We start from the raw sequence: 24,798 nt of genomic DNA on the forward strand, positions 1-24,798 counted from the left end.
CATTGTTAAGATTATGTAGAGAATGCGAGATGAGCGTGAAGCTGAGAAACTTCAGTTACGAAGAGAGCGTGAAGAAGCACAAAGGCAGCGTCAAATGGAACGTGAAGAAGCACAAAGGGAGAGACAACAATTAATACAAGAGCGTGAACAAATGCAGGATGAGATGATTTAGATGAGGGAGTAGATGACCTTCATATTATCCTTGATTCTCGTTAACTCTAGCCCTCCACGTCCCCCTGCCCCTCCCACTAGAGATGATGCCCCTCCCACTAGAGATGATGCTCCTCCCACTTGAATTCTGGTTAGTTTAAAGTTTTTGTGGTTTTTGAAGTCTAGTTAGTTAATGGTTTAAGTACTTTTTGAAGTAGGTTAATTTATGTTTTTTGTGGATTGATGAATTGTGGATTTATGATTGTAGTTTGTGGTTGATTGTTGTTTTGGATTGATGATTGTGGTTTTTGGAATATATTAATGGTTTTCAAAATGGATAATTATTATTATTATTGTTTATATAGGTACAAATATGAAATATTCAAAGAAATAAATAAAAAAATGATTATGTTATTTAGTGACGGTTTTATACATTCAAAAATAGTTACTAATATAAATTTATCTGTAACAGTTTAACGATAAGAAAACCGTTACTAAAACTCGCCCAACAACAGTAACGACTTTTGAAAATCGTTACTGAAACTCGCACAACAATAGTAACGGTTTTATACATAAAAAAATCGTTACTAATGTAAATTTATCTATAACGGTTAAACCTCGGCTAAAACCGTTACTATTGTTATGAGAGTTTCAGTAACAGTTTTCGAAAGTCGTTATTGATACCAGAGAAGTATCAGTAACACTCATTTCTGTAACGAATGGTAATGGTTTTATTTGCCGTTACAGAAAGTTATTAGTAACGGTTTTTGAAGCTTTCAGTAACGGTTTTCGCCCTTACTGATACCCCTTTTTCTACTAGTGTATCCAGATTTGGAGTTCTAGTCTTGCCTTTCATCCCGGGATTGAGATATATAGAGAATTTCAACACCTCGAGTACCATTATATAGATTTATATTCATGCTTGGCTAACTTAGGAGGATGTTTTTCAATAACGTGTCACTACTATTCGGGGATTGTGGATGTATGGTTGCTGAAGGAATATGGTGGGATTGACACAAAATATTCGTATTCTATCTAATCATGTGGTGATATCTGTTTCTTATTCAAACTGTGATAAGAATGTACTTTTGAGCATGGATGATGGTATGACTTAGATTTGGAGTCATGCTGACGAGAACTATTCATTCGAAGTTATAGACTTTTGCTTGGAAAGTCTAGTCGATGCTGCAGAAGCTGGATAACTAGATGGTAAAGTAAAAGTATAATTCATGCATATATAGAAAAATAAATGATTTGATTACATGATTGGTTTAATATAGTTGAAATTTTGAATTGGAATGAATTGGGCTTGTAGTGGCTCACATTTGGAGTTGTAAAATTGACAATCGCAAATAGTTTTTCGATTATTCCCAACATACCTCCACTTTACTTAATATTACATTGTTTGCTTACTTTTATTGGGTTGAGAATTGTATTATTTTTTCTTTATTTCTCATTCGTGATTGTTCTTTGCATAGTTTATATATGTACTTAATTTTGTTGTTCTGATTAGCTTATCAAAATAGACACGATGATCATCTTTGAAATAACCAGTAATATATTTCATAGGAAAAACTTTAGTATTTTGAACTTAGTGAATGGAATTCCAAATAATTTTATTTTGTCGAAATCAGAGGTTTATAAGTCCGAAGATGATTTGTAGTTGAACTTCTTAAGAACAACTTTTATGTTTTATCTTTGTTCAAACCAAGTGATTTTGAAGCTCAAATGAGATTTTTGGATCTGACCCTTGACTTAATTGCATTGATTTGGTCTGATTTTAAATGATAAAACTGGGTTTGGATAATGTTGTTCACAAATTATTTTCAAACTAGACAAGCTATAAAAGTTTTCAAAACCATTTTGAATAAGAAATGCATGATGTGAGATGCCTTACTATCTAGTCTCCTTTGCATGATATTACCTTATATTAAAACAAAATGTTATTCAAATCAAATCCTTTTAAGCTAAAAATTGGCCAAATGATAGCCAAAGTATCAAAAGGTATCATGAAGAGAAATGTGTTCATCATGACATACCTTATATTAAGACCTAAATGTTAATCATTGAAAATTTAGACATAATTTGTTTTGATATGAAATTTTAATTTGGAGACCAAATTGGTGAAATATTATCATTTGATTAGTTAACAATAATTAGTTTAAAAATAAGTGGTTTTAATATATTCTTTTTAAAGAAAGTCATTTTCAAAACCAAAACATTCTTTGTTTGGGAGAATAAAACATAATTTTTGTTACCAATAATAGCATGAAAAATGACATAATAAAGGTTGATGTTGATGATAAAGGATGTCCAAGAATATGATGCCAAAATTTAGTGGAGGACTAGTATTAACAAAAGTTTGATGAGTGGATAGAAGGTTGACAGTTAAATGTAGGCGATAGTCGATAGAGACCAGTTTTAAGTGCCGTAAAAGAATTCTCTCTTCGTAACTTGATCATTAAAAATACCATTATTTAAATGAAATTCAAAAACGATATTATTGTTGCAGAAAATTTGAAAACATTAAGAAGATTTTTGGTGATTATGAAAAACGTAGATGAAAATAATCATTCAAATCAAACATCTTATAAAGAACACCAAACTGGTTTTCGCATTTGAAGTTTCTCCTTTAATAAGTTTCTCACCAAATATATGGATCTGCATTAATTGTTATCGTTCCAATGTTATTATTGATAATGAAATATATAAATTTTAAGCAAATTGTGAAATGTAAAAAAAAAATAGTTAATTCATTTGTGGCAAATGTCCGTCGCCAAATATACGTTGGTTTCGACGCAAGTTCAACAACATTTGTTTAGCGTCACTAAATTCACCAATATGTTTTAAAATTACTAAAACTATTGCCTTATTTGTTTTTCTTCCATTTTATTTATATTTCTGATTTTCTTAAAATAAAATAAACAACAATTAATTAATTAATTAGATAAATTAAATAATGAGAGAAGTAAGCCCAATTAATAATGACCCAATCCCACCTATTAAAAAGAAAATTCGGCCCATATCTGTAACCCTATTTACTTTCTTTTTATACATATTCTCATCTAAGCCTAATAATCTACTTTCAGTTCCCAACTAACCTTCGTTCTTCAGTTCTTCAGAAAATTGTTCTTTAAGAGTGAGTTTAGCTTGTTTTCAATATGCAGTAGATATTTTAGAATGCTTTGTTGGCTTTTAACTGATATTTTTCTTTTCTTTTTAACTTGGCATACATCCTATTTGCATGCATGTGTTTGGTGAAGAGTATTCTGATACAAGTTAAATTGTTCTTCTCTGATTTCATTTTCTTCTTGAATTGTCCAGTCTATATAGAAGATGGCGCAGTTGCCGGATGATATTTTAGAAGAGATTCTTTGTCGATTGCCTGTTAAGGTTCTGCTCCGGTTCAGATGTGTATCTAAATCCTGGCTTTCCCTAATAAGTGATCCATATTTCGTCAAACTGCATCTGAAACGATCGTTTCAAACCAAGAGGAACATCAACCTCTACCTGCATAATGACATTCACTTTCGGGAGAATTTTGATTCCCTCCACAATGTTCTTCCACCTGTTGAGATCAATTACATTCCATTGAAGTTTTGGAATTATCGATTTAAGCCTAGCTATTCCTGTGATGGCTTGATTTGCATGTCAGATGTCAATAATGATCTTGGCAAGGCCTTTTTATGGAATCCATCAACTGGAAAGTTTATAAAATTGCCTTACGAAACGACTGATTATGCAAATCAGTTAGGTATTTCTACCACCCGTGTTCATCGAATTTTTTATGATAACACCAATAACGATTACAAAGTGGTGAGAACTATAGTGTTTCGAAAATCACTAAACATCATTGATTATGAGGTTAAGGTTTATAGTTTGAGAACAAATTCTTGGCATAGGCTAGAGAAGTTTCATCATTGTCCGGATTGGAATAGCTTTGGAAATTCCATTGTTGATGGAGCTCTGCACTGGATCTCAACTGGGAATTCAGATTTAGAAAGGGAAAGTTTGATTGTTGCATTTGATCTTGTAACAGAGAAATGTAGAGTACTTCCACAGCCGTTGTACAGCGAACCTGTATACAATTTATATTTGGATAAGTTAGGAGGATGTCTTTCGTTAAGCCGTCATTACAACTCATCGACTGTGGATATGTTTTTGCTCAAAGAATATGGTGGGAAGAAAGAACATTGGTCGCGATTGATTACACTGTCATCGTCATATTCTTTTCCAATTTTTTATCCTTTGAAACCTAGGGCTTATTCAAAATGTGGTAAGAAATTGTTGCTCACCGTGAATTGTACCATTCATGTTTTGTATAATTTAGAAGACAAGTCAGTTGAGGAAATTAGGTTTTATAAGATGGGAAAATTAATTGACCTACTCACTTGCCTTGAGAGTCTCGTATCTGTCGATGTTCCAGCAGCAGCGGTAAGTAACCAATTTGATTTACAAATTAGTTTTCTCTTTAATCTCCAGATTTTTTTGGTTTGCAGAAGTAATTGATCCTATTCAAATACATGTATTTTTCTCAATATCTTATTTGTTCATATTTTTTTACAATGGTGAATTGATCTAATGAGGATGTTTTAAACATTTGCATTCTTTGTTGTGATATATACAACTCACTTAATTCTCATTAATATGTTTTTCACTTACGTTGAGTCTGAATTTAATATTTGCAGCAATTTCCCGATGAGATTCTAGGAAGGATTCTTTGTCGATTACCTGCTAAGTGTCTGCTCCGTTTAAGGTGTGTATCTAAATCCTGGCTCACTTTAATCAGTAGCCCCAATTTCGTGAAATTGCATCTGAAACAATCGGTTCAAACCAAGATGAACCGTAGTCTCTACCTGAGTTGCTTCAGAAAAAACAACCGTGCCTTGAATTTCTATCGTATAGATTTTGATTCCCTAGAGGAGAACAACGGCTATCTTCAACCGGTAGAGGTCAATTACAATCCCTTGAGTCATCTGGATTATAGAACCAGTATTTTGGGATCATGTGATGGATTGGTTTGCATATCAAATGCCATGGACATTGTCCTTTTATGGAATTCATCTACCAGAAGGTTTATTAACCAGCCTTCTTCCGCACAGGTTGAGTTCGCAAGATACTCTGATCTTCACAAATATATTTCTGATGGATTTGGTTACGATAACAACAGTTACAGTCCATTAAGGCGTCAGGATAATAGAACAGGTTTGGGGAGTTTCAGTGATGGATTGGTTTGCATGACATATACCCTAGACATTGTCGTTTTATGGAATCCATCGACTAGAAAATCTATAAATCTTCCTCCCGTCTCGGTTGACATCCCAAATCAGTGTTACCGTCACAAATATTCTACTTATGGAATTGGATACGACAAGACCAGCGACGATTACAAGGTGGTGAGAGTTGTGGTTGTTCTAGGTGATAGCATCTATTATGAGGTGAATGTTTACAGTTTGAAATCAAATTCGTGGCATAAGTCAAAGAAATATTCCGATCACTATCCGGACTTGGAGACATCGATAAATGCAATAGCTGGTGGAGCGATGCACTGGATATCGGTAGGCATGGATAAGAAACGTTCCATTCTTGCCTTTGATCTCGGGACGGAGACATACAGGGTAATTCAACACCCTGAGTACCGTGATCTTAATTTCTCTTCATTTTTGGCTAACTTAGGAGGATGTTTATCGTTAACTTGTCACCACTATTCGGGGATTGTGGATGTATGGTTGCTGAAGGAATATGGTGGGGATAATGAATCTTGGTCGAGATTGGCGCAAAATATTCCTATTATATATAATCATGTGGTGAAATCTGTTGCTTATTCAAAAAGTGGTAAGAAACTACTTTTCAGGATGAATAAAAGTCTTGTTTGGTATGACTTAGAATCGGAGTCGCTCGAAGATACTAGGTTTCATGCTGACGAGAACAACGATTCATTCAAATTTGAAGTTATAGACACTTGCTTGGAAAGTCTAGTCTCTGTCGATGTGGTATAAGCTGGATAACTAGATGGTAAAGTAAAAGTATAATTCATGCATAGATAGAAAAATAAGTGATTTTAGTACATGATTAGTTTTATATAGTTGTAATTTTGAATTAAAGTGACTTATGCTTGTAGTGGTAGTTCACTTTTAGAGTTGTAATAACATTTCAAATCAAATCCTTTTAAGCTAAGCTAAAAATTGGCCAAATGATAGCCAAAGTATCAAAGAAGAGAAATGTTGTTCATCATGACATACCTTATTAAGACCAAATGTTAATGATTGAAAAGTTTTGGCTGAAGGCTTAGACTATTAAAAATAATGGCACTTATGAACTGAAATATACTGTCCATATATTTGGTGAGAAATTAAATGAATATGGTGGGAAGAATGAACATTGGTTGAGATTGATTACACTGTCATCGACACCTTCTTTTAAGATTTATTATCCTTTGAAACTTAGGGCTTATTCAAAAAGTGGTAAGAAAGTGTTGTTCAGCATGAGTTGTAATAATGTTTTGTATAATTTAGAAGAGAAGTCAGTTGAGGAATTAGGGTTTATAAAGTTGGAAAATTAGTTCATCTACACACTTGCCTTGAAAGTTTGTCTTTGCCATGTTCCAGCAGCAGTTGTTAGTAATCAAATATGTCAAATTTGATTTATAAATTGGTTTCTTTTTAATCTCCAGATTTTTTGTTTTGAAGAAATAATTATTCCTATTCAAATATATGTAATATCCTCAATATACTATGTGTTCATATTTTTGACAATGGTGGATTGATCTAAAGAGGGCGTTTCAAACATTTGCATTCTTTGTTGTTCTATACAACTCACATTAGTCTCATTAACATCCGAAAATCTAGTACATTTTCTGTAAATTATATCGTATGTGAATGTCTAAAGTAGTCTAAAAATGGCCCTAGTCCAATTTTAAACTCAGAAATATAAAATATCCCAAATCAATATTCCAACATCAAGTTATATATATTCGACATTTTGGCCATACTTACCCCTCTTGCAATAGTTGCACCACTCACTTTTCCAAGGTTCTTAATATACATAGATCTAGTTGGCAGTGATCCAAATCTTTTAATTCATCTAGTTGGCAGTGATCTATTTCCTCACTTATCACAAACAAACGTAACGTCTTGAGATGTTTCAATTGTCCCATCCCTCTAGGCATATATTTTAAGTCAGGACAACCCTCCAAGAGTCGCTGTCTAATAAGGTCTTTCATATTTTTAGGCAAACTTTCAAGATTAGAACAATAATGAGTTTTAGAGTCTGTAAATTCAAGATATCACAAATACTATTAGGTAATGTCGTTATCATACTATAGGAAATGTTTAAGTATCTGAGATGTTTTAGACGTCCCACTTAACACATGCAAATCTTGATATTGCACTTCAAGGACACTAATTATGATGGAAGTTCCTTCAAGAAACTCAAAATCTCATTTGTGACATTTCCATCATCTTTGACATAAAGCATTATTGATTGCTTCTAAGATAACAAACTGATATTTTGTCAAATTCATCGACCAATACTGTTAAACGACGAATTTCTCCTCCTAAATCATCACTTGAGCTATTAGTATTCATCGTATAACATTCATCTTTCAAAACAGATTAGGCAAGCTCGTGCATTAGATCATGCATCTTACATATATGTTATATAAACTTCATCATCACAATCTTTGTTCTCGTTTTCATCTTGAAAAAAGGATCTCCAACACAAATCCTTCCAAATTGTATTCCCAACATCTTCAACTTCTTGGTTTTTAAATCCAGGAACTAAACCATAGTCAATCCACAATTGGATTAATCCATGGGAAATATAGCACAATACCAAAGCAACCCACTGATTTGAGCTGCATCAACCATGGCAGAATCAAAGTTGAAATAAATCACATACAAAATGGCCGCACTTTTAAGCATGTGCTGATACTGCAACTCATGATCCAATATAGAAAATGATGACTATACATGAGGAAAGACTTTATTTAGCTAAAAAATAATAAAATGATCTTTTTTGAAATACTTCAAAAAAAAATGTAGCAACCTACCCATATTCATGGATATATTTTTTTTAAATAAATTTATTTTTGACAATGAGCTACACTATTTATAGACATTCATTTCAATCTTAGTATAAGACTATTTTAATAAAGTCATTTTAAATTGATAGACCATATTCGTTTCAAATAACCTTTACGGTGTGTTTGGTATTCATAGATCATTTAACGCGTTGACCTGATAATTGTTTTTTTAACCGAGTTGTAAATTTCAAACTAATAAATATTTTTGTTTTATAATTTAAAATGTTCAAATGTCGATCCGATATTTTTTTTTAATTTAAAATTATAATATGTCGAACCAATATTTTTTTAATTTAGTAAGTTATATTTTTTTTTCTTAATGAGAATCGACATCTAGACAAAAACTTTTGACACATAAATATTATAATAGATTGTGTCAAACAAATATTTTAATAATATGGATTATATATATTCAAATTGTTTTTATTATATTTTTTTCAAAAATATGAATTACAATTATATAGTTTTTTCAAATATATGAAATTAATTGTAATTCAATGTCGAGTGGAATTGTATTTAGAATTTCAATTTCAATTCCAATTATAATTATCCAAACATGTTCTTATTTAACTTTCCAACTACTTTTAGATTAATTTCTTTTTCAGAATCTTATCCTATTATAACTAACTTATACTTAGTTAGTTTATACATTATTTAATTAGTTATTTATACTCGATGCCTCTTAATTCCTATTTTGAAAAACAAATGTTATTTATTTGACCAATTAACAATAAGTTTTTTTTTTGTTTCAGATCTGTTTGACTTTTATAATTTAATTTATTCTCACATATAGCTAGCATATAACCGAACTTATCATACTTAATTATTAAGTCAAATAAATTCAATAATATAATTGAAAATGAAGTTCAACTATATATTTATAACTGAAGGAAAAATTTAGTTGTTAACAAACTAAAGTGCAACTTCCATAACTGTCAGCAAGACTCAAGAAAACAAAGAGTGAATAAACACTTCAATTTTAGTCTTTATTAAATTTTTATTCTTCTTCTTCTTGCATTGCCCTGTCACTGTCGTCAGTAGAAGATGGAGCAATTGCTGGATGATATTCTAGAACGGATTCTTTGTCGATTGCCTGTTAAGTGTCTTCTCCGGTTAAGTGTGTATCTAAATCCTGGCTTTCCATAATCAGTAGCCCCAGTTTCGTGAAATTGCATCTGAAACAGAGTAATTCAACACCCTGAGTACCGTAATCTTGATTTCTATTCATGTTTGGCTAGCTTAGGAGGGTGTTTATCGTTAACTTGTCACTACTATTTGTCGAGGATAGTGGATGTATGGTTGCTGAAAGAATATTGTAGGGAGAATGAATCTTGGTCGAAATTGGCGCAAAATATTCCTATTCCAATTAATTATGTGGTGAATTCTGTTGCTTATTCAAAAAGTGGCAAGAAATTACTGATGAAGATAGGTGATAATCTTATTTGGTATGACTTAGAATCAGAGTCACTTGAAGATACTATGTTTCATTTTGACGAGAACGAGTCAATCGAAGTTATAGACTCTTGCTTGGAAAGTCTAGTCTCTGTCGATAGAAGATGGTAAAGTAAAAGTATAGAAAAATAACTGATTTTAGTGCATGATTGGGGAATTTGAATTAGAAATACTTGTGTTTGCAGTGGCAGCTCACTTTTGGAGTTGTGAAAACATTTCAAATCTTATTAGCTTTAGACAATAGCTAATAGTTTTCAATTAATAATACATCTAAGGAATTCTCTAATTGCAAATATTTTTTCGATTATTCCCAACATACCCCCATTTTAAGTCATATTACTGATTACTTTTATTGAGTTGATAATTGTATTATTGTTTTTCTATTTCTCATTCAAGATTGTTCTTTGTATAGTTTTATATATGTACTTAATTTAGTTGTTCTGATCAGCCTACCAAAATAGCCATGATGATCATCTTTGGAATAACCAGTAATATATTTTCAAGGGAAAAACTTTAGTGTTTTGAACTTACTAGATGAAATTCCAAAGAATTTGATTTTGTTGAAATCAGAGGTTTTCTTGAAAATTGGGATTAAAAGTGGTACCATATATAAGTTGAAGATGATTTGTAGATGAACTTCTTCGGAACAACTTTGTGTTTTAACTTTATTCAAACGAAGTGATTTCGAAGCTCAAATCCAGTTGTTTCTAAAACCTGACAACAAATTTTTTTTTTATAAATGCTAAACTGGTTTCGGTTATCAACTAAGGCTTTTGATTGCATCATTCATTAAAATTTAAGTTTGTGAATGAATGAATTGAAAAAGACTTTGGTTGATAAAAATGAGATTGATCTTATTTAAAAAAACAATGACAGGAATTTTAGTGACGAAATGATTAGTGTCGGTGGAGGTTTATGAGTCATAGTTTACCGACACTAAAATAGCAACTGCTTATGCGCCGGTAATTGTTTACCAACAACGCTACATAGCAACTACTTAGGAGCCGGTAATTATATTACCAGACCATATAACTTCTCTTTATGGGCCACTACACGACTAGTAAAACTTTTTATAAATAGATAAATCACTAATTAATTATAATCAAGATAAAGCTTTTCTAAATTTCAATTGTCAACAATCAACTATTTTCTATTGATTATCAACCAAGATATATTATATATATTCCAATATTATTAACAATTAAATAGTGTTGGCTGGCTAAGTCATGACCGAGGAAAGTGTTGGCTGGCTACTAAGTCACGACCGAGGGAAGTTGTTGGCTGGCTAAGTCACGACCGAGGATAGTTGTTGGCTGACTAAGTCACGACCGAGGATAGTTGTTGGCTGGCTAAGTCACGACGGTAAAAACAACTTATTTGTTAAAAATGAGGTTGTCTGATTTGTTTTTCACTTTAAATCTTACCTAAATAGGTTAGATTCGTTGAGAACAAAACATATTACAAAACAATGAATATATATTTACCAAACTATAAACTTATAACACTTATATCATGATCTACACAAACACTTTCTTCCCATTTGAACATATATGTCCATTATTACTAAGAAAGTCATCCTTCATCATGATGAACTTACAATATTATTACACAACAATTACCCAAACAATCCTAAATACAATACTACAACTTATATAAGATTTTACAAACAAGTTTTGGACTTAATGGAATTTATTTGGACTCATTATAGTTTTTTTCCTATTTTTTAATGATTTTAATCGAAAAAGTAATTAAAAAAAATTATATACTAAAATAAATTCATAAAAGATAAAAACAACAATCACTCCATAAACCACTGAAATCAAAACAAAGACAATTTTATCATACTTGTTCAAAACCCAATGTTCAATTTGGCAAAGTTATGTTTGTTTCATATGTAGCCACATGGAGGTTGAAGGAGACGGTCTCTAGGGTCGACGAAAATAAAATTTGTGCATCCTGGAGACTTAAAACTAGGGGTGAGCAAACGGTAAATTTAATCGGTTTTACCCGATCCATAATCCAATCTGTAATATTGATTAATATAGATTGAATTTGGATTGGATTGAGTATGGTTTAGATAATCCAATTTAACATTTTTTTATTTAATTATTTATTAAAAAAATATTTTATTTTGTTAATTTTTTTAAATTACTAAAAAAAATATTATAGTTAATTTTTTTAATATTATAAATAATATTTTATCTTATCCAATAAATACTGAATAAAATAAAAATATATATATAATTTATTACTAAAAAAATTGATTGTTTGAATGTTGTGAAAATAAACTAAAAAATAATAATATATTGAGATTAAATAAATAAAATTAAGAAAATTATATTTTATTTAGATATTTGAATAATCCTAATCCAAACCAATCTAATCTGTATTTAATCAAATCCGAACTCAATCCAATTTAAATTAGTATTTTGAATTCAGATCAAATTGAATTTCAGATTAATCCGTGTAAGACTCACCCTACTTCAAACTCAAACTTATATTCAGATGTGCCTCTAATGTATGGACAACATTATCAGCTCGATACGACAATCTAATCTATTTAGATTAATAAAAAAATTATATATGCCACTAGGATTAACAATTATCTGAAATGCATTCTTAAATTTATCAAATAAAAGACTAAGACGATAATAAGAATTCTTTCAAAAATTAATTTTAATATATATATTTTTTAAATTCCAAATTTATATAATGTATATTCAGTTTTTTTTTACATATATATAATTTAAGTAAAATTAATTTTAAATTTAAATCATATAAATACCAAATTTATATATATATTATATTTTTATATATTTAAATTATATAATTACAAAATTCATAAAAGTCTTTTTTTTTCTGACTTTTGCCAGTGGTAGCTAATTCATTTGTGGCAATTGTCCGTCGCTAAATATACGTCGGCTTAGATAGATGAACGGCGCATAATTTCCATTACCAGCTAATATATTCGATGCAATTTCATCAACATTTGATTAACGTTAGTAAATTCACTGAATATGTTTTGAAATTACATGAAACTATATTGTATTTCTTCAATTATATATATATTTCTGATTTTCTTATTATAAAATAAGGGAGGTGTTTTTTCCATCCTTCCCATATTCCTACCCCGTCAATCCTCAATTAACTCCAAAATTATTTATTTATCTCTATCCTATCACTTTTATATATTTATCTTTTTTATTTTATTCATTTTACTTATTTTATTTTATTTAATTATTAAGTTTATTTTATTAAATGTAATTAATTTATTTTTAATATGTTTTTTTAACTATATTTATTTAATTAAAAATACAAAATATTATTTTTTTATATTATAATTATTTAAAATATATTAAATATTAAAATGAATTTAATAAAATATAAATATTTAATATTTTATAATATTAATTATATATATTTTAAAATACTTATAAAAATCAATTTTTTTTATAAATAAAATTATCTAACAAATAAATAATAAATAAGATAAAGTCTTTAATATAAACAAAATTATTATTTAATAGATAACTTTATTTATAAAAAAATTAAATCATTCATCAAATTAATTATATTTAATGATAAAAAACTTAATAATTAAATAAAATAAGTAAAATATTAAAATGTGTATTAATTTAATAAAATATAAATATTTAATATTTTATTATATTAATTATATATATTTTTTAAAATACTTATAAAAATCAATTTTTTATAAATAAAATTATCTAACAAATAAATAAGATAAAGTCTTTAATATAAACAAAATTATTATTTAATAGATAACTTTATTTATAAAAAAATTAAATCATTCATCAAATTAATTATATTTAATGATAAAAAACTTAATAATTAAATATAATAAATAAGATAAGAAAAATAAATATATAAAAATGATAGAGATAAATAAGTAATTTTAGAGTTAATTAAGGAGTGAAACGGGATGAAAATATAAGAGAATGAGTCAATTTGCATAAAATAAACAACAATTAATTAGATAAACTAAAAATAAGTAAGAAAGTTATAAGCCCAATTAATAATGACCCAATCCCAACAAAATAAAAATAAAATTAAGCCCATATCTGTAAACTTTTTTTCTTTTTTTTTTATTATAAATATTCTCTTCTAAACCTAATAATCTACTTTTAATTCTCAACCAACATTCGTTCTTCAGCTCTTCTAAACCTAATAATCCAGATTTTGATCTATTTACGAGTGAGTTCATTTGATTTTCCAATTTTTATTTTTCTGTTATATTATATGTTATAATGTTTCTAATGTTTATAAATTAGGACTTTGGTTAAATGTAAATAATGTACATGTTAAGATAAATCAGCTTGTTTTCAATATGCAATAGATATTTTAGAATGCTTTGTTGGCTATTAACTGATATTCTTCTTCTTTTTAACTTGGCATACAAGTTAATTGTTCTTCTCTGATTTCATTTTCTTCTTGCATTATTCAGTCTATAGAAGATGGCACAATTGCCGGATGAGATTCTAGAAAAAATTCTTTGTCGATTACCTGTTAAGTGTCTGCTCCGTTTCAGATGTGTGTCTAAATCCTGGCTTGCCCTAATCAGTAACCCATATTTTATCAAACTGCATCTGAAACAATCAGTACAAACCAATACCAACAATAGCCTCTTCCAAAAGAACTTCGATCTCTTTCGGGTGGCTCTTGATTCCCTCCATGACGGCGATGTTCTTCAACCGATGAAGATCGATTCCATTCCATTATCGAGGTTTCGGAAATATGGAATTAGGTCTGGCTTTTCCTGTGATGGCTTGCTTTGTATATCGAATGTCATAAATGCTCATGACAGTGCCTTTTTATGGAGTCCATCAACCCGAAAGTCTATAAAATTGCCTTACGAACCGACTGATATCGCAATTCAGTCAGGTTTACGTACCTCATGTGTTTATCGAATTGGTTACGATAACATCAATGACGATTACAAGGTGGTGAGAATTGTGGTGTACCTTGTTGTGAGTTTGGGCGTCATCGAATACGATATTAAAGTTTATAGTTTGAGATCAAATTCGTGGCATAGGCCAGAGATGTTTCCTTATTGTCCGAATTGGAATAGGTTTGGAAATTCCATTGTTTGTGGATCTCTGCACTGGATCTCAACTGTGAAATCAAATTTAAAAGAGGAAAATTTGATTGTTGCCTTTGATATTGGGACAGAAAAATACAGAGTACTTCCACAGCCAGAATACAGCGGTCCTTATTACAAATTATATCTGGATGATTTAGGAGGATGCCTTTCGTTAAGTTGTCATTACGAATCATCGACTGTGGATATGTTTTTGCTCAAGGAATATGGCGGGAAGAATGAACATTGGTCGAGATTGATTACACTGCCACTGTCACTGTCACGGATAACTTCTATAGAGAATTACTATCCTTTGAAACCTATTGTTTATTCAAAAAGTGGTAAGAAAGTGTTGTTGGGCATGGGTTCTAGGGGGCATGTATTGTATAATTTAGAAGAGAAGTCAGTTGAAAACATTAGGGTTCTTAATGTGGCAAGTTTAATTCACCTATACACTTGTCTTGAAAGTCTCGTCTCTATCAATGTTCCAGCAGCAGCAGATGTATGTAACCAAATATGTCAAATATTATGTTTTTTTTTCACTTATTTGATTTGAGTTTGAATTTAATATTTGTGTTTTGTTTTTACAGACAGAGACAGAGAGAAGTGGTGTAAAATGGGTGTCTGATATTCAAATATTTGGTTGCAATTGGTGAGATATATAATATTAGATTTAGACATTAATATATGGTTGCAACACCTTTCTCCTTAAATGATTTGAGTTTTGTTTCCAATTTATGAATTTCAATTTATTTGAAATTAGTATTATTGAGTATTCTTTTTTTTCTTTTTTTCTAAAATAGAAAAATGGGTTTGTTGGTTTTACTCGATGCCTCCTAATTCCTATTTTGAATATATTAAATGTTAATATATTAGTATTTATTTGACCAGTTAACAATATGTTTTTTTATTGATTCAGTTCTGTTTGACATTTATAAGCTAATTTATTCTCACATAAATTTTCAAATAGAGATCGTGTAATTGCCCGATGAGATTTTTGATTCGATTGCCCTTTAAGTGTCTTCTCCATTTAAGATGCATATCTTAGTGACAAAACTATTAGTGCTGGTAGAGGGTTTATGCGTTGGAAATAATATTACCAACGACCATATAATGTCTCTTTATGCGCCACTAAACAGCTAGTAACACTTTTTTTTATATATAAATAGATAAATCACTAATTAAGTATAATCAAGAAAGTTTTTCTAAATTTCAATTGTCAACAAAGATATATTATATATATATATATATATATATATATATTCCAATATTATTAACAATTAAATAATGTGATTCAACAATATGAACCTTGAAAAAAAAAATTAAGAATGTGAATTTCATTATAAATTAAATTTTCTAATCACATCATTTAAATACAAAATAAAAATCTAGATGTCTTAGTCCATGGACCTCTAATTATTTGGTATGGTGTCCTCCTATATCTTAATATGAAAAATGGTAAAATTTTATTATTTAACAAGTTAACGATAATTAATTTAGAAATAAAGTGTTTTTATTTCTTTTTAAAGAGTCATTTTCAAAACCAAAACACTCGGCCATAATTATTTGAGAGAAAAGACTAAAAATAATTTTAGATCTACTTATTAATGGGAAATTTTGTAGGATGTGTCTCCTTAACTTGTCATTACTACTCAACAAGTTTAAATCTGAAAGAAAACCACCGATTCAAAATTTATATTTAATGAAATGTTAAATTTTAATTTGAAACTACAAATATCATTAAACAAACTAAATAAACTAGTTATATATCCATATAAAGGCTAATTGATATCATTATCTAGATATATAAATAATTTTATAAAAGGAAGCTAACAATTATACAATATAAGATAATACAATAAATTTATATCAAATAGAGTAAAAATTAGAAGAAAAAACAAATCTTAATTGAATCATAGTCTATAAAATAATATTATATTTTGTTGAACTTTCAATAAAAGATGTTTGGTTTAAATGCTGGAATTTGATTGGGAATGAGTTTGATAGTAGGTTTGAATGGGAATATTACCAATATTGATATTAACAATTAATAAGTAATTAAAAAAAGAAGAAAAAAATACGATCTATTTATAATAATTTTTTAAAAAAGAAAAAAATTCTTTATAAATCTCTTTAAAAAAATGGCTTATTAAAGTTATTCTATTCTTTTAAAAAATAATAAAAAAACTCTCAAAACTAATTCCAATTCTATTATTTCAATTAAAAAAGTTCCCAAATTAAGTGTCAGTCAAAGAAAAAGAATTTTTATATAAAAAATTACAATTCTAAAATTATTGAATCATTTAGTCAAATTCAATCTACAAAGAAAAAATATATATAATTACTAGAACAAGAATAATCAGAAATAAAATAAAAACACTAAAACAAGAAAAAAAAATTAATTCCAAAAAATAAACATTAGCCATAATAAAACAAGTTTAAATGTTAAAAGATTAAAATTACAAAATGTTATGGAACTCAGAAATTCTGGTTAGTAGTAATTTTGTCATTTACCTTAGTGTTTGAGAAATATAAGGAAAATTTCAAGATGATTATTGAATTATTTTTGAACTTTTGATGTATTAACTATAATTTTGGACACATTGCAGGTTTAAGCCATTTCTTACCCAAATCGTTTATCGGTTCATATTCATCACTTTATACTGTAGTCTGTAGGTACTTTGGTTAAATCTAAAGAAACATTTTATTTACTAAATTTTGTAGTATAGATACATATTAGACTGGAAAGAACATGTCTCTTTTAGATCTTAAGTTATGACATAAATAGGGAATGGAACGAGATTAAGTTATTGATTTAAATTAAATAAAATTTGTGTAACTTATCATGATTAAAACATAAAAAGTCAAATAAAAATTTGTAGTAGAGAATGTCGATTTGGACGGGCATGTGGAACATAGCGTCAAAGGTCTTTTCTCAAACGTAACCAAGCACCGAGCCTAAAAGAATTTAAAAATTAAAAATAAAAAATTTGGAGCAAACTAAGTGGCGACTCTTAAAAAGAGCCAAAAGTATGTCTATACATTGTTAAGTTTTATTTTGGTTCCTCGTCTCAATTTAAGACAAGACGATTCCCATAAATTCGATATCTTGTTTAGTTTTACAAGATTCGAGAAGAAGTTAAGCCACGGGACTTAGCAAAATAAACAACTAAAGAAACATTTTTCTAAAAAAGTGCACTGGTTTAGCCTACAATTTCGGTTCCTCATTTCACTCGAAATTCGAGAAGAAGGTAAAGTATGGGGACGACCAATTTCGAATCGCACGAAATGCCCTTAAAGACGAGGTTTTAGAATGTTTTTAAGATCAAAATCGAAACAGATTAAAAAAAGCGCGTACACACCTTAATAAAAAAGTATGCATGCCACTAGGACCAACCGATTGTCTATGATATGCCCATCTATTAAATGAAAGAAAAGACGACTAAAGATGAACATGAAATTTGATTAATTAATAGTCAAGAACTCCAACAAAATTTCGAATAGATTGAATACCTGAAATGATTGAAACAATATTTACTATTATATCACTAGTTCCACAATTTATTTTATTTTATATATTAATACCCTTATCAATTAAATCTATCAAATGAAAGATCAAGAAGACAAAAAGATGAAACCTTAAATTTGATTCCACCGAAAATGATGATAAATACTGAAATAATAAAACAATATTTACATTATCTTACACTAGAAAAAGATTGAATTATAAAATGTAAAAACTGTACATCCATGATGTTTTAGTCAACAAAATGCAAAGTATATCCCCAAACCTAAACTGGAGTAGCCAATTTTCTTTATGTTGTCTTATCTCCAACTTTCGTCAGCAGAGCAGTAATTTATGATCCCAATTCCCAACAGCCCCAGAAATTTAAATCATATAAATACAAAATTAAATATATATTATATTTTAGATATAATTAATAGTTTAAATTATATAAATACAAAATTCATAAAGGTTGTCATTCATAGTAAAAGGTTGACAAACGCAAAGAATATTCTAGCTGGAAGGCAGGTGCTTGATTGACGGATCACTAATTGAGAGTTGAAAGGCATGTCCTTGATTAGAGCATCACTAATTGATACTTAAAGGAATGTCCTTAATTAGTCCATCACTGATTGACAATTAGAAAAAATCCCTAAATTAGTGCATCACTGATTGACACTTATAAGGAATGCACTAAATTAGTGTGTCATTAATGTAATAGCTAGAATTAGTCCTATAAATACATGTGAGGTATTACATTGTAAATCACCAAGTATTCGAGTAATATAATATTATTCTTTGTAAGAGTTACTCTCTCTCTAGAATTCTTGTGTCAATTCTATTAAACGCTGGCTGACTAGTTACTCGTTCTTGCGAAGATCGTAACTAGTGCCGCACGAATCGTCAATGAAAAGACTGAGCCCGTGACAATTGGTATCAGAGCTGAAATGACGAAGAGATCGGAAGAAAATTCAAAGGTCGTGGACGAAGTAGAGAATCTTCCCCTATAGGACCGGAGAAGATGGTAGGAACTCTCGCAAAGTTCAGGCGGGAGGAACCAAAGCTACCAAAAAAGAGAAAGATCAAGAGATGTTATCGTTGACATTATCGCCAGGTTGGAGAAGGTAGAACTCACCGTGGCGTACGGACAAGATAATGACGGAGACCTAGAGGAACTCATTACGAGCTTGAGAAGGAGAGAGACGAGCTTCTAGAAGGAATGCAAGGTGCCCTGAACGAAGGCTTGTTCAAATGTCAAGAGCAAACTCAGATCGTGGAGCAGGACCCTCCTTGGTGAAATCAATACCTTGACCGAGAATCTCGAGGTAATGACTTCTAAGTTACAAGCTACCGAAGAGGATGTGGCGTTACTCAAGAAGGCGGTTGCGCAAGAGTGCGGACGCGCGCCTGTAGGAGTCCCCAATCCGATAAGGATAGATGTTCTAAGGCCTAAAACGTATTTAAGCGAGAGGAACGCGAAAGAGATCGACAACTTCCTATGGAGTCTGGACCAGTATTTCAAAGCACTCGGCCTAGTAGAAGAGGCGAGGAAGATAGATACTTCCACGACATACATGGAAGACACCGCGATGCTGTGGTGGAGGCGAAGGAGTAGCGACATTGAAAAAGGTATGTGTTCTATCAATACCTGGGGTGAATTCAAGGAGGAACTCAAGAGACAGTTCTATCCTGAAAACGTCATTCGAGAAGCAAGGGCCAAGTTACGGCGGCTCTCACAAAGAGGGGGTATCAAAGAGTATGTCAAGGAGTTCATCGCTACTCTCCTTGAGATCCCTAACTACTCAGACGACGAAGCCTTGTTTGCCTTCACTGATGGTCTACAAATGTGGACGAAGTTGGAATTGGAACGACGTAGTGTCCAAGATCTAAGCTCCGCAATTGTCGTGGCTGAATCTCTTGTCGAGATGAGAAGGCAAGAGAAACCAAAGTCGACCTATGAGAGGAATGACAATGAGAAAAATGGTGGAGACCATCTCCATAACAATAAAGACCCAGTAAGTTTATCAAATCCAACGGTAAAGGAGATCGGGACGAAAAACGTGGAGAAAAATCCCGGATAGTGTTTCTTTTGTGAAGGGCCGCAAAAAGCAAGAGAGTGCTCAATGAAGAACAAACTATCAGCATTGATGGAGGAGCAAGAACGCCTTCACGATGAAGCTCGATTGGGGTTGTTAAACCTACTTAGTGCCGTTACAGCAAAGTTTGATGAGTCAAAGTCCGCGAAGAAAGGACGACTATTTGTGGAAACTAGAGTAAGAAACCACATGGTTAAAGATTTATTGGATACGGGAGCCAACAATAATTTTCTAGAGGTAAAGGAGGCGGGAAGACTGGGGATTAGGTACACTAAAGAGAAAGGGTGGCTTAAAGAAGTCAACTCGGTACCAAGTGCAACTTATGGGGTTGCTCGTAATGTAAAGATCAACTTGGGGGAGTGGACCGGCCTTCTGGATTTCTCTATTATTGACATGGACGACTACAAAATGGTTCTAGGCATAGAGTTCCTAGACAAGGTAAATGCCATCCTACTACCTTCTGCCAATATGATGTATATTCTAGAGCAAGGTAATACTCGCACAATACCTTTAACAAGAAAAGGCAAGAGAGAAACTAGGCACCTATCGGCCATGCAACTCTCAAAAGGCGCGGAGAAGACCGACCCATCATCTTTTGTCACTGTGAAAGAAGATGAGAAAACTGCGTCTAAAGAGAAGATACCTCCAGAAGTTACATATGTCCTAGAGAAAGGTCACGATGTAATGCTCGCGGGATTATCAGAGAAACTCCATCATAAGAGAGAGGTGGATTACAGAGAAGAGTTAGTCAAATGTACTAAACCATCGGTGGTGGTTCTTTATCGCATTAAACCTCCCAAATTGGAGGATTTGAAGAGGCAACCGGAGGAGTTTCCATTCAAGAAAGAGAAGTGCGAAATAGCCAAGACCGCCAAAAGAATGAAAAAATGAGAGAAAAGAAGAGAAGACACTTGGAGTTCGGAGGAACCGAGTGATAGTAAAATTTCTCCTCCATCAAGAGAGACAATTTTCAAAAGTTTATAAGGAGCTTGTGAGGCAATACAAAGGCACTTTCTTAGAGAAGAAATGGGTTAGAAAGCCAGCATGTCGCTCAAAACTTTATCTTATGTGGAGACATCATCCAGGCCTACAAGGAGGAAGCGACGAGGACGTCGCCAAATTGAGTGGGGGAGAATTTCACAGCCCAATCTTCCTGGCCTAGGAAGAGGAGGCTTAAGGAGAATGTCACAACCCAATATTCCTGGCCCAAGAAGAGGAGGAGGCTTAAGCCCGCTTAAGCCCAATGCAAGGAATATTCTAGCTGGAAGGCAGGTGCTTGATTGACGGATCACTAATTGAGAGTTGAAAGGCATGTCCTTGATTAGAGCATCACTAATTGATACTTAAAAAGAATGTCCTTGATTAGTCTATCACTGATTGACAATTAGAAGGAATCCCTAAATTAGTGCATCACTGATTGACACTTATAAGGAATGCCCTAAATTAGTGTGTCATTAATGTAATAGCTAGAATTAGTCCTATAAATACCTGTGAGGTATTACATTGTAAATCATCAAGTATTCGAGTAATATAATAATATTCTTTGTAAGAGTTACTCTCTCTCTAGAATTCTTGTGTCAATTCTATTAAACGCCGAGTGTTGCGTCGAGTAAGGCTGACTAGTTACTCGTTCTTGCGAAGATCGTAACTAGTGCCGCACGGATCGTCAGTGAAAGACTGAGCCCGTGACAATATGCTTGGGCAAAAATGTGTCCCTAAATGAATGTTTTTGTGTAGTGGAACCTAATTTATTTGTGGCAAATGTCCGTCGCCAAATATACGTCGGTTTAAATAGATGAACAGTGCATAATTTAAGCGACGCTAATATGTTCGATGCAAGTTCAACAACATTTGATTAGTGTCAGTAAATTCAATAAATATGTTTTGAAATTACCTTGAAACTATTGCCTCGTCGTTTTTTTTCCAATTTATATATGTTAAGATTTTCTTATTATAAAATATACCACAATTAATTAATTAGATAAACTAAGAATAAGTAGGGAAATAAAGATCCAAGTAAGGCGGTAAATGAGTCAAGCTAGTCGATCGTGAGCGGCCGCATAATCAAAACTCGACTTAAGTTTTACTTTGATCAAGTTTGAGCTGAGTTTGAGTCCACTCGTTTAATATTCGAGTCGAGCTCGAACTCATATAAGACTTACTCGATGACTTATCGTTATCTCTTTGTTCCTATAGACTTTGCCCGTATTATTATATTATATTATAAAAAATTCAAAAATAGAAACCATAATTCCTTAATCCCTCATAGTTATAATATATTATATATTATTATAATAAAATATATTCTTTAAATATATTCTACAAATATATTTATAAAAATATATTATATTGTACTAATAATATATATTATAACAATCATATATTATATTTGTACATATTTTTTTTTTCACAATTTTTTTCACAGATTCACATATTATATTTTTCTTCTTCCGCTTAAGAGGTGCTTAAGAGGTGGCGCCAGTCATATGCTTACCTGGGCGGGTCCACTTCCTTAATAGTAATATATTATATAATATATAATTAAATAACTTTTAACTTATTCATTTCAATATAATTAGTTCGAGCGCACCATACTGATATATAATATTTTTATTAATTTTTAAATGAATAATAAATAAATAAATAAATAAATAAATAAATAAATAAATAAATAAATAAATAAATAAATAAATAAATAAATAAATAAATAAATAAGTCACCAGTCAATACTAATATATTATATAATATATTTATTATACTAAATAAATAACTCACTTAATAATATATAATATATCCTTCCTTAATCAAATATCTAACTTATTCTTCTTAATTAAATAAATACAAGTTACCTACTATTAAGCTTTATATAATTTATTCAACATAATTAAAAAATATGTCTGACTAAGGACGGCTTAAATTGAAATTTATTCTATCACCAGGTTGGTATAATTTCAGTAATTTGTGTTTAGTTAATCGTTTTTACATTATTCATATTTCGATGATAATTTTCTTAGTATTTAATATATTACAGGTTGAGAATCTTGAAATTCAACAACTCTTTTATTGTCAAATTTAGAGAGAGAAAAAATAACATTTTATTTTTTAAGCCAAGAATTGATAATCCTTTCATTATCTGAACCATTCGAACCAAATATAGTAATTTTCAATGATAATCTAGAATCTTCTTCTAAATTTAAAAAAAATGAGTTTCATGAAACTAACCTTGAACGATGTCCTAAATTGTGTTTTTATGTGGCAATATCATGTAAATTATCATGATAAAAATAGACGAACTTACACTAAAATAGGGTCACATCAACCTATGTTGTCGGAATAGATTCAGATTCAATTATCGATGAATATTGTATTTCAAAAAATCGTAAATCTCAACTTCAATAATATATGTCATGTATTTTGTTTTCTTTGGTCTAAGATATTTATTTTTCCCTATTAAGTATTTTTATTTTTCTGATGTCATGTTTTGTTTTGTTCTGCTTAAATAATTCTTATTTTTTTAATATATCATGGACTATTTAAAAAAATAAAATTGTATTATATTAGTTTTTATGAAAATATTTTTAGCCCGGGTAATTGAAATCCTGGCTCCGCCCTTGGTTGAATAAGTATGAAAGTTTGATATTTTCGTTTTTTAAAATAAATTTTGGTTTGAGTTTGAGCTCGATTTCAAGCTCGAGTTTAGAAATTTAATTTTAGTTCAAAATTTTCGAGTCGAAACCGAGGTTTGTAGGTAAATAGTCTAGTCGAGCTCGTGCTAAAATTTATAAACTGTTTGAGTTTGAATTCGAACCGAACTAATAAATATTTAATAGAGTCAAACTCAAGCTCAAGTTGATTTAAACTCGACTCGGCTCATTTGCCGCTCTACACCCAAGTTTACTAATGATAACGACCCAATACCAAAAATTACAAATTAAATTAGGCCCACATATATGCAACCCTTTTTTTCTTTTTTATATACATATTCAAGTCTCTTCTAAACTAATCATCTTCTCTTTTTTATACATATTCACATCCGGCCTCCAGATTTGGATCTATTTATAAGTGAGTTCATGTGGGCATTATACATAAAACATTGTTTTCACCACGGATTGATTTTCGAATTTTTATTTTTCTGTTATATTATATATGTTATAATATTTGTAAACTTAGTATGCTATGTTTATAAATTAGGACTTTGGTTAATGTAAATAATGTGCATGTTAAGATAAATCAGCTTCTTTTTTAATATGCAATAGATATTTTAGAATGCTTTGTTGGCTTTTAACTGATATTTTTTCTTTTCTTTTTAACTTGGCATACATCCTATTTGCATGTCTGTGTTTGGTTTAGAGTATTCTGTTATAGGTTAATTGTTTAATTTCATTTTCTTCTTGCATTGTCCAGTCTATAGAAG

General features: G+C 30.5%; 1 protein-coding gene across 1 annotated transcript; it reads left to right on the forward strand.

Moving 5' to 3' along the window:
• Positions 1-14,160: 14,160 nt before the first annotated feature.
• LOC124942927 (F-box protein CPR1-like) lies at positions 14,161-15,439 on the forward strand. Its single transcript, XM_047483499.1, has 2 exons — positions 14,161-15,285; positions 15,374-15,439. The coding sequence occupies exons 1-2, from the start codon at positions 14,161-14,163 to the stop codon at positions 15,437-15,439; spliced, it is 1,191 nt and encodes a 396-aa protein (XP_047339455.1).
• Positions 15,440-24,798: the final 9,359 nt, after the last annotated feature.

This window comes from Impatiens glandulifera, chromosome 6 (genome assembly GCF_907164915.1).
Source record: "Impatiens glandulifera chromosome 6, dImpGla2.1, whole genome shotgun sequence".
NCBI classification, from domain to species: Eukaryota; Viridiplantae; Streptophyta; class Magnoliopsida; order Ericales; family Balsaminaceae; genus Impatiens; species Impatiens glandulifera.